Here is a 20,051-nt window from a genome sequence, read left to right on the forward strand (position 1 = left end):
CAGCCTGCGAGGGAGAATTGCCAAGGCAGAGAGAAATTCTTTATGAAAACACGGTCGGGTGTACCGAGAAACGGTGAAATAAAAAAATGTCTGCGAAGTTTGCAAAGAGTAACAGCTGGTTAAAGTGTAGCTCAAGCTATAAGTCCATAGAAAGGCACGTTCACTTCTTTACAGCCAGTTTAGAGGGCAAGGGCTGCATGCTTAAGAAAGCATGGCCTTTTTCATCCCTATTTTGTTTTAAATCACAGAAGTGAAAGGACTCTGGAGTGTGTAAATATCACAATAAAGCATCAAATAAAATTAAGTCTTATACAGAATTAAATCACATCTTCTTTTTCCTGCTTGTTGTCATAATTGTCTCTTTCAAGCATGCTTTCTACTGTGCACTCTGAAAGCAGTGATTTTGTTTCTATGACACACATATAAAGTTTCATAAATAGCTTTAGTACTAGATCTGGGTGTTTGGGCTAAACTTACTAAGGATATAACTTCAGTTCTGATTCCTTTCGATTCAGGTAGCTGTGCCTGCCAGAAAACTTGAAAAACAGAAGCAAGTGTATTTTCAAGTGGGTACGATCGCGCTCGCCGTGCACCCTCCCCTGAGCTGCCCGCCCGCCCCAAGCCCTTGTGCCGCTGCGCTCCCCTGCGGGACTGCGCACAGAGCCGGGGCGGGGAGCGGGGACTTCTGGCCCAGGCCCTCGGTACCCACCAAGGCCAAACCTCGCTAAAGGAGGACTCAGTTCCTACGGGTCTCCGGGGGGTGCGAGCAGGCGGCCAGTGTGCTGGGGCAGGTGAGGACCTGCGCGCTCGGGAGGGTCAGGATGTCTCCGTGCCCCGAGGGGGTCTCCGTGCCCCGAGGACAGAAGGCCCGTCTGGAAAGGTGGTTTCTCCCCCTCGGCCCCTGGTCGGGCGAGTGGCTTAGTACTGGAAGAAAGTTGAGGACCCAGGGTGGAGTAATTCGCGAAGCGGAGTCGGCAGGTGGAGGTAACGGGCTGGGCGAGAGTCATCGGGGAGCCGGGGAGGAGAGGAGGGGAAAGTGTGCGGGGGCAGCCGCGGGGCGCGCCCGGTGCGCGGTGCCGGGCACGGCGGGGAGGCGGGGGAGGAGCGGCGGCGGCAAAGCGCGGGCTGGGGCTCCTGCCCACCCACCTTTGAACTGGGGCAAAGCATAGGCGGGGAGAGGGGCCGGGGCAGGAGGCGGGCGGTGACATCAGAGCGGCCAGGCGGATAAGGTGGGAGAGCTGTGGGAGCGGAGCGGGCGAGAGAGGCGTCGGCAATTAGCGGTTGCCTCCGGTCCCCGCACACCGCACCGCAGCTCCGGCCACCATGCAGAGGTCCCCTCTGGAGAAGGCGAACATCTTCTCTAAACTTTTCTTCAGGTGGGAGCCCCGGCGCGGCGGGACACGTGCGGGCGGGGGCAGCGGGCCGGGCACCAGCGGCGCGGCTCCGAGGGGGCTCCGCGCCCCGCGCCCGACCCGCCCGGCGGAGAAGGGAGCTGAGCGCTGGGCGCCAATTAATTCTGGAAAGCTCTGTGGGGAGAACGGTGGGAGTCTCGCTTGTTGATGAGATCACTCTTTTTTTGTTGTTGCTGGGGTTTTAGCACGAGGAATGGGCTCTGACTGTCAGGTGTCATAAACTGTCGCTGGACCTGGACAGATGAATTTATGGCATAATTTGAGCAACCTTTGGTAAATTGCTCAACTAGTTAATCTGTTATTTCACTGTAAACTTTGAGAACACTGGGGTGATGGGGAAATGCTCTCAGAGCAAGAATTCCTTCTGTTTGGCTTTTTAAGTGTTTAGCATTTGCTCAGTGTGCGAGTATAATATACAATCTTACTGGGAGGAGTTTCTTGTAAGCCTTGAAAATGTTCTCTGACAAGCACACTTCCTACTGCCTTCTCTTTCTCAGAACTTCTAATAAAAAGAGAAGGAACCAATACCAATGCTGGGGCAAAATGTACTTTGTAAGACAATATGGAAGCCTGAACACATTTTACATGACATTGCTAGAAATGACACTGTGCACTTGAGAGAGCAAATAATCTATCTGGCATTGGCCCACATGCCACTGGTTTTGCCAGGGTGCTGGGTCCCCCTTTTGTTACTGGAGAATCTTTTGCATGTCAGGGAAGGAAGGGAGGAAATCTTGTGTAAGATGTGAGCATGGTGACTGAAATGGGAGCACATGGTGTAAAATTGTAACATTGGCACTAGGTCTCTGCCTGAGCAACTGGGAGCTTTTAGCTCACTTTTTAATCTTTTTAATCCTTTTGGTATAGCTTTCAGCAGGTTGGTCTGTACCTTTTTTGAAATTTCTTAAGGGAAGGGAGTCTGTATGAATCACTCTGTTTGCCTTTCTCCCTCCCCCTGCCCCACCTCACCCCACCTCACCTCACCTAATTTTAGCCAGATGTGATAGTAGATAAGGATTCCATATATAACCTGTTCCTAAAGTGTTACAAACATCCAGGTAAACGTGAGGATCCTAGAGATGTTCTCCAGTGATGCTGCAGCGGGAAAGAAGCCATACTTGCTGTCAAATGCTGTTAGAGCCAGGGAGGGTGGATAATTGGAGTGTAAGCCTTTAGAAATTCTCAATAAAAGTTACTTCAATCAGTTCTCCTGTCAAGTATGACAAGAATCTGTAGAAAATAAGTCTGCATATTAATTTAATTGCTCAAAGAGCCACTTGTCCTATTTAATTTTATTTGTTTGTAAAACTTCCATCAGAGTAGTATTGGCCTAGAACCCGTGATGCTGAAGGTATGAAGAAAACAACCCAATAAGATAAAGCTCATTAAGTGCATAAGTAACCATCTTCAGACCCGAGCTGGTCTTTTAAAATCATAGTCTTTAAGTCAATTAAATAGTGTTTTAATCATGCTTATCATGCATGATGCATTATATTGTGCCGGCTATCAGTCGGATGACTGTAACCAAAGTGATAATAATAAAGTATATAAAATTAAGGAGGTGTTTATGATGAATATTGACTAGACTAGAGAAATGGAAAAGAGATGTATGGAAAAAGATTGCTTTTTCCAATGATGATGAAATAATTGCTTTCAAGTATATGACAGAATGTTTCAGTAAAGTAACTTTTATAGGAAGCTGTTATGCAATTATGTGTGAAGTACCAATCTGAATATAATGTGGTAAGTTGAAGATCATGTTAGCAGAAGTGGTTTTAAAGTGTTAGTTGTCATTATTAAGGAAATCTTGCTGATAAATATTATTATTTAATATTATATGAGCCACTATGAGCTACAGATGTGTAAACATATTGGCAAGGTTTTATTGCTTCATAATGTATTCTGTTCAGGCTGGAGAGATTTTTTTAAATGTGTTCTAGTCAGAATGGAGCTCCTTGCTCATAACTGAATAATTTAGACATGTTTCAATATTGTTTGTCTTTTTTTCTTAATTCTTTATGCCAAAAAAAATGAGAAACTATCTTTGTATACAAGGAGTAGTATCTTAAAGAAAATCTTATCTTTTTATGTTGTTTCCAAAATTAGTGATGCTACTGGAGCAAAAAATAGATAATTGCTTGGAGTGGTCGTGATAGAAAGTATTCAAAATTAGGAATTAACTTTCATCCAAAATTTTAAACAATTTTTGTTTAAAAACTGAGCTTTGGTGGGTAAGAAATGAGGTGTGAAGACAAGTGGTTTGAGATCTTCCATTATGATGACACTTGGAAAACACTACATACTAAGTGTTTGGAGTTTCAGGATTTCTTTCGTGTTTTGTTTTATTTTCCTTGTACCTTGATCACTTTTGATCCCAACTGCATGCAAGACATTTTTTTCCTGTGCATTGCAACTTTTTACCTTGTTTAAAGAAAACAGTTTTATGCAGAAATAGTCAGACGTCATATGCTTAGCTTCAGATTCATTGTGAAGCTTAACTTTTGTCTTTATAACCATGACTTGCTTTCTTTTGTAGTTTTGGAGTTCTGCAGGGTCAAGGCCATACCTTTTGTTGCAAACAATGTCAGAGTACTTTGCAATCACCCAGTTTTATTGAAGATTAACTGAGATCAGGAAATATTGTTAATTAATCAATTTTTTATCTGAGTACCCACACATGGAGTTATTACTGGAGTTTCAGAATGGCTGCAACTATGGGATAACTCTGATTTTATTTTTTTTTACATGCAACTTTAGATGCTAAACAACAGGTCCTCAAAAAGTAATCCTTGTGCTCCTAACTCTTTAAGCATATACTTTTGCTTTTGTACATACCAAATATGACAACTCTTGGCAGGACCTAGTATGTTAGTGCCTGATTCATTATTGAATACAAATGAGAAATACAAAGTAAGCCAGCTTTTGTGTCAAGTCTTCTCATGGATTCAGTCAATCAGGCCTGCTCTAGTTGCTTCTTTCTTTCCAAACCAGAGAGAAATAAATCTGCTGCCTTTTTATACAGCTGTCCAGTGGTTCCTAGAACAATTTAGCCTGTAAGGGATAAATGTTGGAGTCCTTTTTTTGCCCTATATGTGCCAGGAGGGGTAGGAAAAGGCATTCAATTTTATACCTTCCCTCTTCTAGGAAGTATGACCAAGTGTTACCTGTGTTTGGTGGTGAAGGTGTTTTAGTTTTCTATCTCTAGCTCAGCTACTCTTTTTAAAGTGTATAAGCAAGAGTGATTCTGTAGTCTGCTGGGTAAGGAACTTGTTTGTGAGTCCTGATTTCTGGTTTGAGACCACTTCTTATGAAGTCTTTTAATAACCCTTAAGGTGGATAACAGAATCCAAGACTTAAGTTTTGAAAGTACCTAGCCCATAGGCTACAGTCATGTTATTCTATCATTCTTTGTAGCTTAATTCAGTCATAATTGCAAGGTTGAGAGTGTCTTGGCCAAGATAGTTTCTGGTTTGAAAAGACATTCTCATGAGAATTAAACTGAATCCCTTCAGAGAAGGAAACTAAAGCCAGACCTGCCCTAGGCAGTCCCTGCTCTATTCTTGAATTGTGTATCTTAGAATTTTATACCAAGAGGTTACTTAGGATTTTGAATCCTGAACAGAGAAGGATTTATGAGCTTTCCTTGAGAAGTTTGGGGTTTACTGTACTGATTACAAACACAAACTGGCTTATGTTCCTAAAAACCCCAGAGGTTGTATAGGAAGCTTGAAGGCCCTTTATATGTCTAGCCCTGAGGAGCTGCCTTTCACTGATCCTAGGTAATCATAGATCCTGTCTGTTAGTGATAACCAAGCAGATGCAGATGCAGCACAGAATATTACCCTGTGAGGCTGCTTGATCATTTACCTGTTGCCACAAGTGGTCCTTGTGTGCTCCTTCAAATTACATGTGCTCCTTCAGTGCTTCTGAAAGTCAGCCCCCAGGTGGTTCAAAGATGTGTGTGCAAGTTTTGGACTCTTTGAAAATTTGATTTCTATTACTATTTCCAAGGTAAAAAAATGAAACTTGAAGTGAACTGGAGAAAGTATGTCTAGTATCCTAAACTTGAAGTAATTTCAGTCAGAGGAATACCTTCTCTAGCAATAATTGTATCTCTAGCTAAATTGTATCCTTGGCTCAGCCTGATACTGCATCTTTGGTTTAACGAGCAGAAATGCAAACCCTGCATAGAACAGGGACCTTCTTTGGCTGCTTTATAACTCTAAAGCACAGATGTCTGTATCAAGTTGCATCTGAGTTTCTGAAATATATTTAAAGAGTCTTTTCCTCCTGCAGGAGGAAGACTTAATAACTTGATACTCAGAATTAATTATCAAGCATTTGAAAGATTTGCAGACCTGTCTGTACCTTGTTATTCTCTACATGCTTGTTTGATTTTGTGGTATAGAAAATACTGCATCCAAATCCTTGATTTTTTTTTTTAATACTGTAAGCAATGACATGGATTGTAGTTTTATTACCTGTATTATAGAGGCTTCTAAATGCAGATTTAGAAGCCTCTATAATGCAAAGAAATTTGTGTATTTCTTCAAAGAAATTTGAAGTCCACTGTACTAAGCACTGGAAAATATTTGATAAGAAAGTCTGTTTCAAAGATCTTGAAGTACAAAGGATGGGCTAAAAATAAGTTTCCTTATTAGTTCTGTAGAGAAGAAAGTGGGATGTACAATGATTGTGACTTGTCCTGGGAGCATGTGGTGGCGTCAGTGCAATCTGTGTGAGATCTCCTGTCCAGCACTTTAATTGCACAAGTGTATTTCTGATGTGACAAAGTTATTTCAGAATATTTCTAGAGTGAACAATTATCACCTCTTTCATACTGAAGAATCTTAGTCTCTGAATATCTACATAACTGGATATGCTGATTTTAAAAGTAGTGAGAATAGTGTGACTTATCACAGTGTGACTAGTTGCAGAAGACTTCTACAGGTTGCTGTTGTCTTGGTTTGCTTTTTTTTTTTTTCCTATCCCCCCCTCCAGCTTTACAGCATATATGTGTAGGTATAGTGGTTGTGGAGGCAGAAGGGTGCCAAGTTGATATCTGGGTCATAACGTCACGTTATGGCCTCTAAAGTAAGTTAAAGCTCAAATTAAACTAGTATATAAGACTTCAGTGAAACACAGTGCCAGATTTTGCTGTGTGAACTTGTAGATGCAGTTCAACTGCCTTCCATGAGAGTGGGGGTATGCCTGGGTGAGATGAGCAAGAGCTGTGAGGCTGTTTAGATATTATTTCCTCTCATAAAAGCAAAAGGATCAGCATGAGCTTTTTCAGTTAACAAATAGCTGAACCAAGGCTGTGCTGTCATGAAGCTCCCCAAATTAGGAGAGAATAAGTAGGCATTTGAGACATACTTTGAAATAGCATTGTTTTTCCGTTGCAACCAGAATCCTCCTGGCTGTCAGATATGGCTAAGCATTCTTCCTTCAGGAGAGGGTAGGCAGGAGTGAAGAATGATCCTGAAAGGCAGTGCTTGGGGTGGCCTGCTGCAATACTAAAATCTTGACTCCATGGGCAAGATTGTGCCTTAGGAGAAAATCCTAAGTGACAGCAGGGAAAGGTGATTGGTTTCAGGTGTATTCCCATGTTTTAATGTTGATATTTATCTTTTTTAATTTTTTTTTCCAACTTTTAAAATAAAGGATGTGAACCTTTGTTGTATTGGACTCAGTCTGATATCTCACTTTAACTGGTTTCACCTTAACTCAGTTTAAGGTTAATCTGTAAATTCTGGAATACTTTTATTTCTCTGGCAGTAATAAATACAAAGAAAACAAAATCACAAAGCCCCCACAGTGTTGCTGTACTGAAAGCCCAAGACTGTTTTGAAAATCAAAAGATATGAAGCATTTTCTCATTAACTTGCAAGGATCATGCTGAGGAGTAGCAGCATCAAATCCCAGGAAACAGAGAAAATGGTGAAGAGCAAGTAATAAGAGAAGCAGCACCTAACTCAGGATTAATTCCATATTACTGTAATGGCAGTTTATATTTTTGATACTTGGTATTAAAATAAAAATAAAATAAATTACAAATGTGTTCACATGTTCGTGAAGGTGTTTATACCTGACCACTTAATAGTCGTTGGGCTTGGAACAAACTACATGTTTGAAAAGGTCAGCTGATGTGCAACTGTATGTTATTTTATTATGAAATGTTTCTAAAAAATGCATGGTTAAGACAGTGAAGAGTGAAATTGGATGAAATTTGTTGCTATCACATTAGTGACACATCTGGGAGATTTTAAAATTCAATTAAATCATGAATAGCACTGCTCTGCAACAATTTTGCTGATGCAAACTTTCTGTAAGGTTCCTTGTTCTTTCAAAGAATGGGAGAAAGTAATCTCTCTCTTTTTCTTGCTGTGGGATATATAATGGAGCAAAAAAGTGAAGATGAAGAAACATTAGCTAGTCTAACTGTAAGTATAGGCTGAAACAGCCTTGCAAACCCTGTTCATAGCAGATCATCACCACTATGTTATTTTGCTAGCTTTGCTAAAGAAATATTTGAAGCATATCTTACACTTTAGTATCTAAAGAATTGACAGATTTTAATATAATTAATGTATTCTGTCCTTCAATCTCGCACAACTTAACCCCTAATGTGTTTTGTTTTCGCTCAAAAATGGCTCTCAGTACTTCTGCAAACTGAAATATTATGACTACCTTCATAATTGTAGGGAAAAAGTATTGAATTTCTGCTAAAAAGCATTTACAGATAAGATAGTTTGAATAAGTGTCACTTCACAAAAAACTGGGCAGAAAAAGCAAGCCTTCCCCAGGAATTGCCATGGAGTAATCCTAATTAAGATTTGCTATTGAAATCCTGGGGTTTCAGCAGAACATTGATTATTCTTAAAATGGTGCTGCTCACAGCTAGCGACAGAGTCGATAACACTGCAACTAAATACTGTCCATGTCAAATAACACCTTATGGGGAGAAATTGTTTATTAGTGAAGAAATTAAAATCTTAATTTTTTTGATCGGGGGAAAACAACAAAAAAGCAGAAATCAGTCGAGTCTGCGTTTACCTTCCATTGTTGAAGTCCTGCAATTATTATGTTTAAATATTAAGCTGTGTTGCATTTGTTTGTTTTTAAAGGAGAAAATGCTAAAGTCTTAATATAGTTCTCAAAATATCTGACATGCTATTTCAGTAGGTCACTGTTCAAAACAAAATAACTGCAACCCTACACTGTTGAGGGTAACCAAGTAGCAGGAATAAGGCTGTGATGCCTGGTGCTTGGGCTCCATGGATGCCTTGACTTGTCCCATCTGTTAGCAAGGATCACCCAGATCACCCTTTACAGTTGCATTGCAGGATGCTCAGAGAAAACAGCTGGTGGTACAGACACTGTTCTGGAGAAAGAGTTTTGAATGTAGTAGAGCTGACATCTCCAGTATAAAGTAAACAATTTATAATGTGCTGCTGCCAGAGTGATGCGTATCTTTTGGGAGAGAAGGGAAGTGCAAAGCCTCTGACAGAGTCTGGTCTGGTTTGACCCTTTGGAAATGTCTGAGATCTACATGGTACCTCAGCCTTTTCCTGCAGTTGGTAGAAATTCATGGCTTTACAAACACCTTGTAAAACTTAGGCTCCAAAGCATCATAATAATGGCTTGTTTATGTTCCCTGCTCCACCTCCCCTTGACTGTTAGGAGGAAGGATAAGATAAAGCCAGAGGCACATTTCTTGCCCTCTCCATTGAGATTTAGGTCCAGTTCCTTAGGAGCTGCAGGCACTATGCCTAATTATATTGTGCACAGGTAAATGGGAGTGAAACCATGGCCGCCTTTGTGCTGCTCAGTAGATGTTGCTGTGTTGTGCACAGGACACCCATTGAAATGGTACCAATCTGATCAGTGACCTTTAGAGGAGAGCTGCTCTGTTTTGCAGGTCTTAGGTAGCTTAGCCCCACTGTTCTGTCACTGTCTCAATGCCCTGTGCTTCTTGATTTGAAGAGCCTGATGGAGCTAGGGTATTCCTGGGGCTGGGAGGAAGATCTGGGTAGTTGGCTTAGCAACACAGAGGCTCATTCTCTCCTCAGGGAGATGCAAAGCAGCCTTAAGGGAGAGTCAAATCCTATTGACAAGTTGTCTGTGTTAATACTCTCTGGAAAGCCAAAGACATCTGTCCTATAGATACAAATTGCTTGAATGGGATGAGTCTGAACATGCTCGAGAAAGCAATAGTATTAGTAAGAAATCTGTTACGTATTGCTAAGGTGAATGACAAAGAAATGGTCAATAGAAATCTACTAAACAATATGTTAGGTATTTGATATTTACATATCAAACTTGTAAGGTATTTTTTGCTACAGGCAGTAAATAATAGAGGTGGAACTTGTTTTCCTTCTCTTCTTCTTTTCTATCGTACATCCTTGAAACTTGTCCCCTGCTGGGTTTCATGTGTGTGTACCCATAATAACATTCCTAGTTAGTGGCAAAACTGACAGCACTACAGGTTTTTCTGTAAAAGAGTTCATTAAATGCCAGCCAGTAATCCAGTGGTATTTGCTAACATAATGCTCTAAAGCCAATCTGTTTCCCTTTCCTCTTGCTCACTTCTTTTCACAAAAAAATTCTCATTCTCAGCAACCACAAGAAAAAACTCATCATTACGCTGACAAATTGTTTCCATTCAGCCCAAAAATAGAAAAGGCATATTTGTTGACAAACTCTGACTGAGCTGTGTCACCTGGTATTAAAAAACCATGCATAACTAGAGATTATATTGTCAGTTAAAATAGATCTGTAGTCATTTTGCATTTCAAAACTTTGCAACAAAACTGGATCATAATGGCAATCTGAATGCTACTGGAACCTGGAAAAAAGATTGGTTTTATGAAATATTTAAGTATTTTAGGTCTAGTATATTCCTTTTAATAAAATACATACTGTCTCCCACGGTTCTTGACAGCACAATGCAAGCAGCTGTTGCAAATCTACTTTGAGACAAACATCACGTGTCAGACCAACTCCTCCCACAATTACCACTCCAACCTGAAGCCACTTGGCACAGTGCACAAATTGGCCAGATCTAGTTAGGGTGGGACTTCTGAGCAAAGCCAGGGCAGCTGGGAGATGAACCTCTCTGTGTAAGCCCTGCCAGCAGCCTGCAGTAAGAACCTGGCTAGAGACTAGCAGGTCCCCAGGGAAGGTGTCAACACTGCTCCTTTAGCTGGCTGGAGGCATTTATTCACCATAGGTGCAGCTACCCTGATGAGAAGTGAGATGAGGATGTGGACTACACTCTTTGGTCTGTACCGAAGACTTGGGAGAGGAAGGTGTTTTTGGGACCACATGATTTCAGTGGCAATGATAAGTGCACCTAGTTAAGAACAGAGTAAAACGAGACATTTCTAGGCTACAGTAGATCTGCTAAGCATGCTGCCTTCCCTGAATGCTAATACAGCCACGCTGCTCTAAATGCAGTCACAGTTTGTTACTTCAGGCAGTGGCAAAATGCCAGGGTAGGTGCTAATCAAAACTATAAATAAAATCAAATGTGTGGAGGGAAACAGTGCAATTGAAAATGTTTTCCCAAAACATACAAAGTCTGAAATTGTAAAGCATTTATCTTTTATCAAGTTGGGAATTGCTTATTGCAGTCTCAAAGCATTATTAACAAGCTCAGCAAGGTTATTACCTAGCTATGGTATTGAGAATTAAAGTTGCTTAGGAAGCACTGTTACTTACTTGCATTAGCTCCAGTAGTTGTTTTGTATCCCAGAACTTGTATTCATTCTATCATTGCCAGAATATCTGCCGATACAGAACTTTTGGTGAAGGCAGTCTACAAGAGTTTCTGTTCCTGAAGGACAAGGGTTGGCCAATTCTCTACAAGATGTACACAAAGCCAATGGCAGCTGATTCTTTCTCATCAGGACCTGACAAAATACAAATCAATAACTGATTTATCATTTGCAGTGGCCATGAAAGACTTTCACACAACAGTTACTTTAAATTCAAAGGTTTTTTTCTAATCCATCTTATTACATCCCTGAAAACATTGGCTTCTGTTTCCAGTAGAAGTAAAATTTATAGATGTTTTACCAATGATTCTCTGAAGTGGACTCTCCTAGCTGTGTTCTAGAAACGTACTCTGAATCGTGTTTTATTTCTCAGCTACAGGGGTGTCAAAGATTGAGCTAAAAGCCATGGAATTCATCTGAAACCATAGTGTTACTGCAGAAATGAAGGAAAATCTTCTAGTTTATTAGAACACCTTCTCTTTGCAGTGGGTGTGATGTAACTGTGCACTTGGGAAATATCTTTGTGCCTTACTGAATTATGGGGATTACAGACTAGTGCTTATGCAATTAATAATTTCATTAAAGTAAATGTTAGAGTGTACAAGTGCATGCACACAGTTGCACACAGTCTTCGACTGTTGTGCTAAGGTCTTTTTGCACTTGTGTAGTGTTTAATGATTTTCTTTTACCTTTGTATCCACTTCTTTGCAAATTCAGAGGCTGCAATTGAGTATGTGGATTACTTTGTGTGTCTGACACATGTTCTTACAGGCATACAGGTACTCATATCCAATAAGCTGTTTGTATTTTCTAAGTGACTGTGGGAAACATTATTGCATTTCTTTTGCCATTTTTAACTGTTTTTTATAAAGAAAAAGCAAATTTTGAAATGATTGAGGTTTTGCAGAACTTTTATCATAATCATAAATCATATGAGGTTTTTTATAAACTATGTACATATGGAAGCATGACAACAATCAACCACAAACTACTTTTCCTGCAGGCATTTCACTTTTTTAAGGAAATATTTTTTATCAATGGCAGTAAAGCAGAAACCTGTGTAGTTTCAAAATAGACCATTAGTTCTTACAAATCCTTGTTTATGTTTTGTTTTAGTCCTTTCAAAAAGATTTCCAAACAGAATCTGCTACACAATTTTTTACAAGTTGGCACTTGGGAATTAATAGGCCTTTCCAAAGCTGAATTATTTTATAAAATTAGTCAAGGCTTCTAAAGTTTTTTTCTAGAGTGGCTTTTTCTGCTTTGTTTTAATTTAGCATGCTCTTTAAATTGGTATTAAATTTTTAATTCAGCATGGTCTTTAAATCGGTATTAAATTTCTTAACATGACATTTGAAAAAACAAATGTGAAATGTGTGCATATGATGGACACAATAAAAATCTTATGAGGAAGCCTGGGAAAGACCTTCTTTGTTATTAAGTGCATACTGCAATGTAGGGTGTCAAAGGAACCCCTATAGAATCATAGAATGGTTTGGGTTGGAAAGGACCTTAAAGATTATTTAGTTCCAACCCCCCTGCCACAGATAGGAACACCTTCCACTAGACCAGATTGCTCAAAGCCCCATCCAACTTGACCTTGAACACTTTCAGGAATGGGACATTCACAGCTTCTCTGGGCAGCCTGTTCCAGTGTCTGGCCACTCTCACAGTAAACAGTTTCTTCCTAATGTCTAATCTAAACCTACTCTCTGTTTAAAGCCATTCCACCTTGTCCTATCACTACATGCTGTTGTAAAAAGTCCCTCTCCAGCTCTTTTGTAGGCCTCCTTTAGGTACAAGAAGGCTGCTATAAAATCTTCCCACAGCCTTCTTCAGGTTGAATAATCCCAATTCTATCAGGCTTTCTTTATTGGAGAGGTGCTCCATTCCTCTAATCATCTTTGTGGCCTCCTCTGGATTCGCTCCAGCAGGTTCATGTCCTTCCTGTGCTGAGGACCTCAGGGCTATCCAAAGTACTCCAGGTGGGGTCTCATGAGAGCGGAGTAGATAGGAATGAAACCTACACATTCAGTTTAGTAATAGTTCTGATTTATTATTCATTTATATGGACATAGCACATAGCATATTTGGAAATACAGTACAAAGATCTCAATCCCTTGTTCATTTTCTGCTACTGAATCAGTAGGAAGTTTGGGCTGTGATTCCACCCCAAAACTTATAAAATGCAAGTTTCACTATTCTTCTTTTATATTTGTAATATAGTTTTGTAAATATAATACAGAGCTGCACTGTATTATGTCATGTATGTGTGTGTATGTGTGTGCATGTGCACATAGACATACTTGAATACTGTGAACAGAATACTAAGTGTGAGACAAAGCAGCTCCAGGATTAACCTCAGAAACTGGTGATTTTTTTTTAAAATTTTTATTTTTATTTCTGCTTAGATGGACAAAACCAATTTTGAAAAAGGGTTACAGACGACGTTTGGAGCTGTCAGATATTTATCAAATCCCTTCTGCAGACTCTGCTGATAATCTTTCTGAAAAACTAGAAAGGTAAGAAAGATTCATGAAATAAGTTTGTTTCAGGAATCACACTGCAATTTTCATAAAAAAGCTGTTGGATGGCATGTTTAAGTAGCATTGGGTGCAAGTTGGTTGCACACAGTTGTACTTTGGAGATGACTGGGACCCCGGGTGGAGATATACCACCTAGACACTCTAAATTACTATATACAGCTACCCGTGACAGCTGTCCATTGATGAGAAGAGGCTAGACTCACAGTTTCAATGTTAGTTCCCCTTTCTGCTGTTCTTTCTTCACAAAATAACCTTGTAAAACCTTGGTTTATTTTTTCTTCAACTAAATAACATTCTTATTTTTCTTTGATACCACTGTTGAAAGACTAAGTGTTTCTGCAGAAATCATACCCCGGCTTTCCTCATTTAGGCTTCCACTCTTCTTTACCCTATTTCAGTGGGTTCTAATTCAGAAACTGTGCTGCACTTGTGACTAACTCTTACAATACAAGTGCCTAAATGCATTCCCTCTCCCCCAGCTTCTGGTGTAGGTTTCTCTGGTGTTCTGGGGCAGCCCATGTCTGCATAGTGCCAATCCAATTAAACTTAGTTGCAGTTTAGCATAAGTATTCAAAACTGGTGGAATATGTTGAGAACATTGGTATGCTTAAAGCATTTTGATAGTTTATAAATGGAATATTTTGGTTATTTAATATTCTGTTGCAAAATGGAGAAAAGAGTTAGCTAAGGAAATTCTCAGGAGTACTTTAATGTGAGCTTAATTTTGACTCTGCTCTCTGAGCATCATTACTTCTGATCAGCAATTTATTATTCAATAGAAAGTTATTGTCCCAGCAACACGAGTTAAAAATAGTGCTGTGCAGTAGAAAAGTCACATTTTTGATGCTTTGTTGGTGCTTTCTTTTTTGCAGACTGGAAGAGTTCCAAAACATTTATTTGCCTATTATTGTGCTTTGGTTTTAAGTACAGCAGGTTTCTTTAAAACATACAATGTAACCCTTTAATGAATTAATTCCCTGCAGGGTGATGGATGACCAAGTATTTAAAACTGCCAAATACATGGCTGAACTAGGTTTGAACTTTTATTGATCAATGAAGGCCAGGTCTTTGTGGTCTCTGCAAAGCTTTCTTTCATTAGCCACCTTAGCTAAATCTCCTTGGATATAGTTGGGTAAATTGAAGTATGTCAGACTCATACACCCATGTATTTGCTCTCACAACTTGTTTTTTTGGTTCCTTTTCAGAGAGTGGGACAGAGAGCTGGCAACTTCAAAGAAGAAACCCAAACTTATTAATGCTCTTCGACGATGCTTTTTCTGGAAATTTATGTTCTATGGAATAATGTTGTATTTAGGGGTAAGGTTTGTTCTCCTTTTCAGTGAACTTTTAATGTTCCATAAGTAGACTCAAGTCTTAGAGACTGCTAAGTTAATACAGAGTCCTTTCAATAGCTACAGATCTTTACTCTGTGGATTGATTACAAAGGTTATAAATATAGAGATATACTCATGGGCTTTAATTAAAAAAATATTTTCTGATAATATCTTTTAAACATTCATATTATTAATTTTAAAATGTTTCTAATGCTGGCATATGCTTCTCCAAGTACGGGTAGAGCACCTGAATTTCTGTATCACTGCTGAACTAAAGTACTTGTTTTCTCATGTTATGGTTTTTAAGAAGATTCTAAAGAATTTTCTACCTTACATTGAAACAAATGACCATGCAACTTTACATGATTCAGTCAATTTTTTTCAAAGTGTCTAGCACACACATTCATAGTTAAATGCTTTATTGAGGTTTACGTATGCAATAAACAAGTTGTCTTTATCAGTGGTAACAATTCTGTGTAAACAACTATGTGAAATCATATCATAGAATCTTAGTACTGTCAGTGCTCCAAAGTGTGTGATCAGGAACTTGATGTAAAAGTCTGAACTGATTATGTTTATCACCTTTTGAACACATTAGGTAGGATTAACCTGACTTACCAAATGCCACCTGTTGGTTTGACAATCCTATCACTGGGGTTAGGGGCTCTGAAAATAATTTATTACCAATGGTGTCTCACCAGGTGTGTTGTATAGCCAGACTGTAAATCTGAACATTCCAATTAAACAATATGCACATTAAATATCCATGTTATTGTCAAGTTTCTTTGATTTAATAGTAAAAAAGAGAACATATCACCTCTGTAAGGAGGGGCAGGTAGCTTGTGGAGATTAAAAGGATGTTGTGAGGTTATGTAGGGAGAAAAATAGAAGGGCCAAAGCCAAACTGGAACTGAATTTGGCCACTGCAGTTAAAGACAACAAAAAAAGTTTCTATAAATACTTTGGCAGCAAAAGGAGGGCTATGGAGAGTCTTCATCCTTTGCTGAATGCAAAGGTTAGCATAGTATCAGGGGATACCCTTTAGGTACCAGACACTAAGTCGTCTTTGTCCAGATAGAGTAGTTCACCCTCTAGGACAGGGCATCTTGCTTAATAACCCTTCTTTCTATCCTCTTTCACCTTTTTTTGTCAATTCTTCTCTGGCATGAGACCCTTTATTTGTGGACCTTTGCTCAATCATGTCTTTTATGTGCTTCTGTGATCTCATAACTGCCTGTAGTTTTTAAATTTTTTTTCTTACCAAGCCAGCAACTCCTTATTCATGATAGATTTGTATTTAAAAAAAAAAACCCAACAACAAAACTGTTCTCCAAATAGCCTACCATACACTATAATAGCTGTTTCTGCAGAGTTTACCAGCCAAAGCTTTTGCAGTAATGCATTCATGTTAGAAGTTAAGCAGTGTCTGAGGGCTTTTGCAGGCAGTCTTGAGGATAACACTCTTTCCCAAAGTATAGACCATGTGTGTGAGTATGCATACATGTCATTGTGCAGGGTTGATTTCTCCATATGGACAATTTTAATGGAGTGCGGTTTTAGAGCAGGTGGAGACAGAATAAGACTGCAGGATATTTGAGTCATATTTTTTGTTTGGTTGTGGATTTGTTTTTTTTTTTTTATTTCTCTAAGAAATTATAGATATGTGCAATTGAACACCTAGTAAAAAAATCTACCCCTTTCACAATGAATATGGAAGGATTAATTCAGTTTAAATTCTTGATTCTATTATCATTAATCTTCGTTTTATTGAAAGCTGCTTAATTTTCTTGAAAGAGGAATTATAAGAGAAAAAACTTGCTCCTAAAGCTGCTGGTGTTCTTTTCAGACCCTGCTTGCGGAAATTAATGGGAGCTTTGCCATCAATTTGAATGGGGACAGGATGTTGTGCCGTATTGGCATAGGTGTAACCAAGTTGTATGTACTTTGAACTTCATTTTCCTTTCAGATCCTCTCTTGTCTAATCTCTGAGCCGTCTTCACGACACCTTTCTTGGAGTGTAGTTTAAACTCTGCTGACATCCCTGCTGTTTGTGTAGTTGTCATTGCAACTGGCACGACAGCTTTGCTCTCATTAGGTCTAGCTTTTTTTCCGTCTCTCCCTTTTCCCTAACACACCATAGGTGATGATGTTATCGCAGGGTGGACACTTGTGCTCTGGCCCCCTAGAGTACTACGACTCTTCCTCGTAAATAGTGTTATGTTAGGCACATTGAGTTACTGCACTTAATATATCTGCTCCCCTGTTGTTTGAAACAGCTTCCATGCTTCACCCCATCAGAAGATGAGTCTTGCAATTTAAAGAAAAGGTGTTATGCTGGTGAAACAAAAATCTTTCTTTTTAGCTTGATACCTACTAATCAAATAGGTACTTTGCTGTGAGGATTAGTTTGATTCTACTTCTACTTTCATCTTATATTCATCCCCATAAAATGTTTATTTCCACTCAAGCACAGCAGCTGCTAACATTAACTTAGAAGTGGTATTAGTATCATATCCCAAAGGACCCTAATGAGGATTTCCTGAAGTTCCTGCATATGGGTCACGGGTGTGAGTGAGGACTCAGGGAGGGATATGAAAATCCAGAAGCACTTCTTGGGCAGATGCCAAAGCAGAGATGTGCATTATTGTCTTCAAATGCAGAGTGTTTGAACATATGGGGGATACACGTAACAAAAGAGTCCTTATTGTGTAAGAGTAATCATACCAGGTCAGATTAGCATGGTATCCTGTGTCATACTCTCATTTCTCTTCAGATCTTTGCTCTTTTAACTGAGATTTCTGTGAGGGGGACATTTCTGAGTTTCTCAGTGACCTATGATGAATGCAGAGGGAAGAGTAAGGACAGGAGATGGCAAAAAATGACTCTTAAAAAGTGAATTTTCTGTTAGGTGCACAAATCCCATTTGTTTTTTTAGGGAGGTTGTTCTTATTGGTTTATCTGTATTTACATCAGTAGATTATTTCAAGTTTACAAGAGGAGAAATGAAAACCAGGTAGTTCTGCTTTGATTTATATGTAGACTAGATAATATCTTTGGTAAGTAAGTTGATAAATGTCCATTGTAAACCAGTGGATTTTTATGCCCCATGAGATCGCATATGAGTTGGCTTGTTGCCAGCCACTATTTTACACTTAGTCTGTAAATCACCTTTTTTTCCAGCAAGCTAGGAATGCATGCAATACTTTTATAGTCACAACAAACACAGCAGCAGAACGTGGCATTTTTACTGGAATAAAAGTAAATACAAAAAAAAAATCTTGCTATTTTAAGCCTATATAGAAAAGCTTATCTTGGAATCTCTGTACTGCATTGTCCTTGAGAGGTGAATGTTTTGTATTCTGTGAGTTTTGGGGAGTCTTGGTTTGATGCTTTGGGATGCATATGGTCTAAGCACAGCTGCTTGGGTCATGTGTGTTTTAATAAACACTCCTCCCTTTGCCTACTAATAACAGTGAAGTCTTTGTCAAAGCTGGCTCCAGATTTACTGCATTTGTATCGGGACAGAATGGTATTTAATTTGGGAAATGTAGCTCATAGCACAGGTTTGCTGTTTAAGATTTAAAATTTCACCTCTTCTGTGAAAAAAGTGAATGATGAATATCAGCTCCACCAACAGTGCCATTCAAAAGGGTTTACGCTACAGGTTGTAGAAGTATTTGGGATTGCTTTCATATAAGAGAACAAAAGGAACCCAAAGGAGAAGGAAAAGAAATTAAAGGGAATTTTCCCAATCTATTTATCACAACAGAACATTAATTACAGCTGAACTTCACCAGTTCACTTCTCTCTGAGTCTCTGGACAGTGGTCTGTGTAGTTTTCAGCTGGAAAGCAGTACTAGTAACTTTTTGGCAGAATTTAACACAACTGTATAAAAAAGAATTCAGTGGTGTCTTGTTACTTTGGAAGTATCAGATGCTTTCTGCTGCAACACAACAGAAAGAAGGATAAGGAGACAAGCATAAACGTTCATAACACTAAGTATTTTTACATTGAACATAACATTGAAGCAAAAGAGCACATACATGCTTCATATCCTTCTGAAGCTCATGCAGAAGATGAAGCAAAGTGTTAGACCACAGCACAAACAGTGCAGTTCTTGGGAAAGGACTGGGGAAGGAAAGAGGGGGCAAGAGGCAAAGATGGAAAAGGATGAGGTTATAGGAGTGAAAGTATGAGAATGATGGGGCAGAGAGGGAAATGGAAGGCAAAGGTGAGGTAACACTAGTGGGGTTTAATTACAACAGAAAAGGAGACTGAGGACAAATGTAATAGCAGGCTAAAGTAGTCAGGGTTATAGCAAATAATTTGGATGCCTTGCAGTTTGGTGGTTCATACTGCCTGTTTTTCCTCTCCTACTCTGCATCTCTACCGTGCTTCTCATCATGATGTGGGAAGTGCTGGGGCTTCCAGTGCAGGAGGGATGGGTTTCTTTGTGTGATTTTTGTTAAACTTGCCTCCACTACTTTTTACTCCCTCTCATCCTGCTTTTGTTACAAACCTGGATGCAGTGTCTAGAGCTGTTGAGGAGGATAATCAAATTATTTATATTTTTATTCTGTAGCTATTTCCATTTACTTTTGGTTTTAGCTGTATCCTCATTGTGTTGTTCTGGTGGTGTTCATTTCAGGAGTTCTGAGTCTTCCTGTGTCCTCTAAGTCCAGTAAAGTGCAGTGTAAACCATTCCCTAGGGGCCAAAACAGAGATCCAGCCTGATAAACTGGATTCAGTCATATGATATGGCTAATCCATTATAACTCTGTAAAGTAAATGTGGAAGCTAATCTCAGTTGTCGCTTTTGTAGAAATGATCAAATAAAATTTACAATCTAGATTTGTTTTGGTGGAGTTGCAGGAGCATCATGGATTTAGACAGCAGTGAGTTGTGTGTTCTCATGTGTAATTACTGCAATTTTCTTTGTTTTGAACAGCAAACAGGCCTGACTTCTTTATTTAAGATAT

At 39.2% G+C, this 20,051-nt stretch overlaps 1 protein-coding gene across 2 annotated transcripts in view; it reads left to right on the forward strand.

Moving 5' to 3' along the window:
- Positions 1-852: 852 nt before the first annotated feature.
- Positions 853-20,051, forward strand: part of CFTR (CF transmembrane conductance regulator) — an 85,641-nt gene continuing 66,442 nt past the window's right edge. Inside the window, exons 1-3 of one of the 2 annotated variants that reach the window (XM_064656039.1) lie at positions 853-984; positions 13,603-13,713; positions 14,943-15,054. In XM_064656039.1, coding sequence (XP_064512109.1) covers positions 15,025-15,054 — 30 coding nt within the window. In that variant the 5' untranslated portion in view covers positions 853-984; positions 13,603-13,713; positions 14,943-15,024. Of the gene's footprint in view, positions 985-1,193; positions 1,377-13,602; positions 13,714-14,942; positions 15,055-20,051 lie in introns of those variants that run through there. The other variant, XM_064656038.1, reaches the window with a different exon arrangement.

This window comes from Pseudopipra pipra, chromosome 5 (genome assembly GCF_036250125.1).
Source record: "Pseudopipra pipra isolate bDixPip1 chromosome 5, bDixPip1.hap1, whole genome shotgun sequence".
NCBI lineage: Eukaryota > Metazoa > Chordata > Aves > Passeriformes > Pipridae > Pseudopipra > Pseudopipra pipra.